The 7,153-nt window shown below is 29.4% G+C and overlaps 1 protein-coding gene across 1 annotated transcript; it reads right to left on the bottom strand.

Annotated features, from left to right (window-relative positions):
• Positions 1 to 2,445: 2,445 nt before the first annotated feature.
• LOC146530040 (cilia- and flagella-associated protein 99-like) lies at positions 2,446 to 4,194 on the bottom strand. Its single transcript, XM_085200098.1, has one exon. It carries the CDS (start codon positions 4,192 to 4,194, stop codon positions 2,446 to 2,448), a length of 1,749 nt encoding a protein of 582 aa, XP_085056224.1.
• Between the last annotated feature and the right edge of the window lie 2,959 nt (positions 4,195 to 7,153).

The raw sequence follows: 7,153 nt of genomic DNA, 5'->3' as shown, positions 1-7,153 counted from the left end.
TTTTATTAGGTTACAATAAAATTCTAAATTATAGAATTTCAATATATGAAAATTTCACACTCAAAATTTCAATACCTCTAAAAACAACGGAAAGTGGGGAGCGGAGTGTCTTATCACTACACTCCCTGTGCCTACTCTGTGAATGCGAAGTAATTGTTTCTATAATATGGCATAAGTACTATAATATATAAAATCTATTTTACCTATCTTAAATAAATACTGTATACTTACAACTAATTAACAAGTAATAGAGTAAACTAAATTTTCCGTTACCCTCACAATGATAAATATAAAATTTATAGTTATTTCCAAAAACAATCAGATAATATCTTAGGTAGTTCCATAAAACCATGAGCAGATCCAAAATGTAAGCACATTAAGTTATCGTCGAAATTATCTCGATGTATGTTCCAATATTTATTTGTTTCTCACTTAGTCGGGCTCGGCGATTGTGGGCAGAGTGTTCTCTCCCAATTAGGTGGTTATTGACGTTTTACTGTTATCAGCTAAATCTTTCAAAGACGTGCCGTATTTGTAGTCCTACCCTAAATATATTGTGATTTATATTACAAATTTAAGAATTAAGATTTCTCTAAATAAGTTCATTGTGGGATATATTAAATAATATAATTATACGTGTATTTTTGTATCTATTGTATAAAAAAGTAAATCCATATTGTAGTTTTATTGTAGTAGAAAATTATGCAATAAATTCTTTGTTATAAAATTATTTTTTTCCTTGTTTAAAATATTATTAAATATATTAATATTAATATTTCATACAAAAATATAAAAAAAGGAACCTAATTCGTACTACACATACGGTAACATAGACACGAGTAAAAGTAAAATTGACATTTATCCCTAAAAGGGAAGCTGTTAATAGAGTCGTTCAACGCAACCGGCCGAATTATCTACAAAGAGAGAAGTCGGCCGTATCGGTCGGAAATATAAATTTATTTGGTGGTTGTCGCTGCGACACGGGCGCCCGCGCCTCTATCTCGCCGCGTAATCTTGAACATTGGCGTTAAAGAATTTAAATTATACACCGGTACAAATGAACAGGCGACCCCGACATATTTATTGCTTTAATCCAAATTATATCGACTAGTCTTTTCGGATTTCAAGAAAATTGTCGCCTGATTTGTTCTATTATATTGATATCGATATGTGACTATTAGCACACAATCATTCGAAATGAACGACTCTATTTAGAGATGATATAAACATTTTGAGACATTAATGTCTGTTTTATATAACTCAATTTAGTTTTATTAACATAATAAAGTAGTGATAGTTTGCTATATTGGTTATGAAGTACTACAGCGTGTATTATAATGGCACTGTAGATTCCATTATCAATAATTCACTTTGCCAGATACTAATTAAGTGTTGCGGTCAATTTGCGCATGCGCATTGATTGGACTTGCCTGAAGACACCATTCGTCTTAATACAATAATTTGCAATATCTTCACGAGGAATATTATCAATGGTTAAATAAAATGGATTATATTATTATTTTTTTTAGTAATTTATATTTGTTTTACATTAGACTTGCTTTGACGTTTACAGTAGTCGTAGTTTGAAATTCTCCTTGTTTCCTTATTCTCTCTTTCTGATTCTCTTTATGCCTTTCGCAAATTTAATACTTGTTTGTTTTGTTCATTTTATAATTTAATATAGATAGATAAAAAATATACTAATCTTAACGAAAATAGGTTTTACAAAGAATTTAATTTGTAAATTTAATTAGAAAAATGTATTTTAATATGTAGTTATGTTAATTGAATTCTCCATGTTACAAATTTGAATTGAATCCTTAATAGTTAGCTACATTAATTATTTATTAAGCTTTTTTGTCGAATATCGTATCTATTTGATTTTAAGCATTTAGTAGTATAGGCAGAGAGGCAAAATATAGTAGGCTGAGGAAATAAAAATAAATTTAATTAACAACTATCATGTCTCCACTTTCCATTATACTTCTGAATTATATGTGAATATAATCTCGGGCTTGTCTCAGTCAATTAAGCATTTATTAAATAAATATCTAAACTTACTATCAATATTATATATAAAGTTATTCCTAACTTTATTTAGTTTACCTGTATCCGGGGCAAAAAGACTTTGAGATAAAATGGTAGTGCATTTTTTTTTATATTACAAATATATTTGGGCTGTTACTTTATCGATTATGTAAGTAATTAAATTTAGAAATTATTCCTTATAAAGCCACGTCGAGTGCTAATATTATATTTATTTATTATCATTTAAGGCTGTGATAGCTAACATATTTATTATCTAGATTTTAAATGAAGCAATCTTCTATACTAAGCCTCTGGCTAATGTATGGGCTTATTTGATAGTGACCGGGATCTTTGCAAAACACAATATGGAATAAGAAACAGAAAAAAATAAACATTTATTATAAAACCTTACTGGACTTAAGCAGTCAACTGAATTCGAAATTTTCTTTTTTCATTCAACATCTGTTTTAGGTCATGTATTTCTTTGTTAGATGATATATCAACAGATAACTTCGATTTATTATTTTGTTTTCTCAAATCTTCTTTCTCAGCCATATAATTTTTAATATACTGTTTTGAATCTTCTAGGTCACGTTTTGCAGCAGAATTTTGTTCTTTTATATATTTCTTTTTATTCTCTAGTTCGTCTTTTAGATTAACTTTAATAATATTTAATCTCTCTTGTAATTCTGCTATCGACATTTCGCATAATAAACCTGCACCAGAAGATTCTGTGAAGTCTATTACCTTTGGAGCTTTAGATTTTTTAGCGATTTCTTGTAATATTTTAATTTCTTTTACTATTTTAATTTTTTGTTCTAATTCTTCATGTTTTTCTTTTATTACTCGTTCCATAATTTGCTCAGATTCTTTTTTCAATTCATCTGCAGCCTGCTTTTTTCTTAATAGTAAATTACTTTTTGCATGGAGCATATATAATTCTGTTAATGACAGCTTTTCAACCAGTTTTCTATTTTTTTCTATTTCATACCTTTTCCACGATTGAATTTCATCTTCCCATTGTTGTTTCTCTTTTAGAAAATCTAAATATTTTTGTTTATTTTCTTCTAAAAGTTTCTTTTTTGCGATGACCGCCTCCTCATAAGAGATTTGTCCTAATAAATGTTTTCTTTCTATATCGAGTAACCTTTCTTTTTCCCTTTCTTGACGATCGTTAAATTCAACAATTTCAGCTTTCATCGTATCCTGACAGTTATGCATTAAATCTTGAAGCCATTGAATTTCTTCTTGTTCTGCCAGTTCAATTCTTTTATTTGTCCTTTTTACTGTAGTCGACGTTTCTTTTATTACAGGTTTTTGTATTAATTTAGGTAGACTACTTTTGTGAACATTAAGAACATCAATGTCAGATGTTTTTTGACAGAAGTGAGGATTAACTGGGGCAAAGTGTAGATTATTTTTCTTTACACTATTTAGGAGCAGCATAGCTTTTCGTTTGTTGTCGTCATGAGTTTTCTTAAGTTTTTTGTCAATAACGTCTTTAGTTAGCATTACTTTACCTTTCGAATTTAATGAATTTTGAGGGGTAATTGGTAATATTTCCTTAAGACTGAAGTTTTTTCTAATTTTTCTATTTAATACATTAGGTGATATTGGGATTGTGGGTTGCTTTACTTTTTGTCTCTGCAAGTTTTCGACGTATTCAGTATAATTTTGAGCCATGTCAGTTATATAAGGCTGCCATAAAGATAAAGGGCTTAAAATTTTTTCTGATACAAAAATTGTGTCATAATCCGCTTGGGCTACTTGTGAAATAATTGTAAGAATATCATCTCGACATAAAAATGTAGTGATTACCTGTAGCAAAGGCTTGCTTAGGTTAAATAGCGATTTATATACAATCTGCGTGTACTTTGGCGTTATTTCAAAAATTATGGCATGAAAAAATATTAAGAAAAAATCATAGTCTTCTTCAGAAAGTTCTTCAGATACCCTAGAACTTACTGTATTCAGAAAATGTATATGTCTTTGAATATTTACAAAAGCTTCAATAATCCAGCAGATTTTGTCTTCATCCATAGATTTCGGACAATTTTCAACAAATTCTTTTAAGTACTCATAAGGCGATTTTTCAACAGATTCTCTGTAATCAATAATAAGCTCTCTTAGGGTTTTTACATTTTTTGAAGTGTAATAATAAACCATGGTTATTGTTTTTCTGGTTTATTAAATATATCGTAGATTCAGCATGAAAATAATATACAGCAATTATGTAATAAAATTTTTGACATTATATTTCACTATTTTGACAACTATAAGAAAAATACGTATATTATAAGAGTTTTTAAATAAATCATTTGGGAACTTTTTGTTACAAAAAAAAGTAATTGCACATATATAATTTTCATATAAATTTAATATATTTTTCCAGTGCCCGTAAGCTTATTTTTATATTACAGCAAAAATTTACAAAATCTTTACATAGAGTGTAGCCTATGTGTCATTCTGATATATAAGCAATATTATTGTAGAGTTTCATCTAAGTCCTTTCTGTATTTTTTACGTATAAGAGGAAACGTCTCTTCTCACAAGTTTTCACAATTATAATATAAGTAAGTAGGATAGGCGTTGATTTTCACCCGCAATGCAGGACAATGCAGAAATTGTCGGAAAATGGGTAATGGAGTGACTTAACACTCTCTCTCTCTCTGCCTACCCTGCCGTGTGCGGGATACAGCGTGAAGCTAAAAAAAAATAGATTATATTACCGTCTAGTAAATAGCTGTCAGAACTATTTAATTAGGCGGCTGGTCTGTTTTCGCTGGAGCTGTCATTAATCAATCACCTTGACGCGAAGCTATTTATTCGACATATATCGACACCTCGTAGATGCGCTCTGTGAACAAAATGCAAGTCACAGAAGGCCTCTTAAAATATAATAATCGTGTTAAAGACAACCATAAAGGCCATATTCGATTAGAAGGAATTTTAAACTGGTTCCTGTCTTGTTATCTGCCCGCTATTGTCGGTGAGGTACGCGTCATGTCCGATCTGTGCGTTTTCATTATCTTTATAATTACTATTGCTTCGTTTTGTCGGTAACTAGTGATGGGCGCTTTGTACTTGCAGCAGAGTAAGGGTCACGTCACAGTCTTTTATGAATGTTGTTTCAACTCAAGCATTTCGCATTCGTTATAAATTTATCTTGACTATCAAAACATTATATTATATTTAATTAAATATTACTTATATTTAAATAATACATTTTTAAAAATAAGTTATAAAAATATATTTTAATTTTTTTTAAGGTATTTTTGTTTATAGGTATGTAAAACACCTCTCATCATCTCATCTCATCACTCATACTTTTATTATTTTTATGGTCTATACTCTACTATAAGCACATAATCATAATTCCATTAAAAATTCTATATAAAAGAAAAAAGCAGGCAATAGATAATGAGGCATATTCATAAAACCAAAATAAAAAAAAACAAAATAGATTTTCTCTTACTGTCTATTATAATTACTGTCATTTCTATAATACTCGTACACCATGAGAACTCGGTGGCTTATTGATTCTGTCAAAATCAATTCAACTTTGAACACAAATCAATTTGAATACAATATTAGCTGTCAGAGCATGTCAAATTATCACCATTAATTAACGACGGCTCGTCTTTCTCGTATTTAGTTTTTAGTTTTATATAATACGAATACGTTTCATCCTTTGTAAGCTCTCGTCTTCTGTGAAATTTGTAGCTTTGTATTTGAAAAATATAATGTAATACCTTCATTTAAGATGTCATTAGCCAAGTTTTTTTCGGGAATATAATAGGACGGGGATACTAAATTCAAACTTTTATTACTAAGTCGTACTGTGCTACTAGATATTTATTCATGAAATATTTGGTTTTTAACTATATGTACCTAACACATTTAGAGGGATTTATAAGATAACAAAAAACGATTTTTGTACTAATCTTTAGGACGAAAATAATCAAATATTTGAAAGTAACAGATAGGTGTTGAAAGTTTTCGGAGACAAAGTACCCTCATCCCTTCTCCACCCATCCGGTGTCGCTGTAAAAGCCAGTAGGGCTAATAGTATTTACCTTAAGTTCAAAAAAAGTTGTGAAGGTATGAAATATGTAAAAGAATAACAATAAACGGTTATATAGATAGTAGATATTTAGATTATTTTTTTCATTAAGATATTTTTTCATTCAGATATTTTTTTCATCAAGATATTTTTTTCATTAAGATATTTTTTTAGAAATAAATATCTCCTGCTTCCTGGGTAGTCAAAGGGTGAAATTTTGCACTACCACCCAGTTTGCCCCGTATTTTTGATGCATTGCGTGTTGAATGGCGGAATTCAACGCGCAACACCAGAGCGACGAAAGAAAATATTAAATATATATTTTCATATGTTTCTTTTCTTAAATTAATACTTTTCATTCCTAAGTGTGGATTAACACTTCAAAAATGTTAAAAATATTATGTATTTCATTTTCTCGAATGGGAATCGAACTCACAATCTATCGCATTTACAGTCACATGCTTGTGCTGCACCGTGCTGGCTTCTAATTTAAAAAACACAAACTTGTTAAACAAAAATAATTTTCCCTTATCAAAAATATCTGAAGGTGTTAAATTAGCTTTGATGCAATAAAATTTGGTAAAGAAGGTGACGTTCTTTATGGAGTGTGGAATACTTATGTATTTATCGTACATTTTTGCTACACGTGATAACGATTTAATTTAGATAATGACTTACTTATTTTATTTTAAACTAGCGAACGCGCGCAGCTTCGCTTGCGTATTTAAGGGTGAATTCTAATAACCCATGAAACATGTGTTCAAGAAATATTTTTAAGAGTCTAAATTTCAAATTTTATAAAAATTGGTGATGATTTAAAAAAAAACCTATACAAACTTTCAACCCCTTATTTGCACCCTTAGGGGGAGAATTCTAGAAAATGATGAAACACGTGTTTAATTAAATACTTTTAAAAATCTAAATTTCAAATTTTATAAAAATCGGTGCCGATTTAAATTTTTTTCCATACAAACTTTGAACCCCTGTTTCACCACTTTAGAGTAAAAATTTTTCAAAATCCCTTCTTAGTGGATGTCCAGAATACAAAAGTAAACATTTGTC

This window comes from Heliconius melpomene, chromosome 17, assembly GCF_056956725.1.
Source record: "Heliconius melpomene rosina isolate 202511_hmr_F chromosome 17, ASM5695672v1, whole genome shotgun sequence".
In the NCBI taxonomy this organism is placed as follows: Eukaryota; Metazoa; Arthropoda; class Insecta; order Lepidoptera; family Nymphalidae; genus Heliconius; species Heliconius melpomene.
The sequence above is the reverse complement of the archived record's forward strand: the minus strand, read 5'-3'. Positions and strand labels throughout refer to the sequence as shown.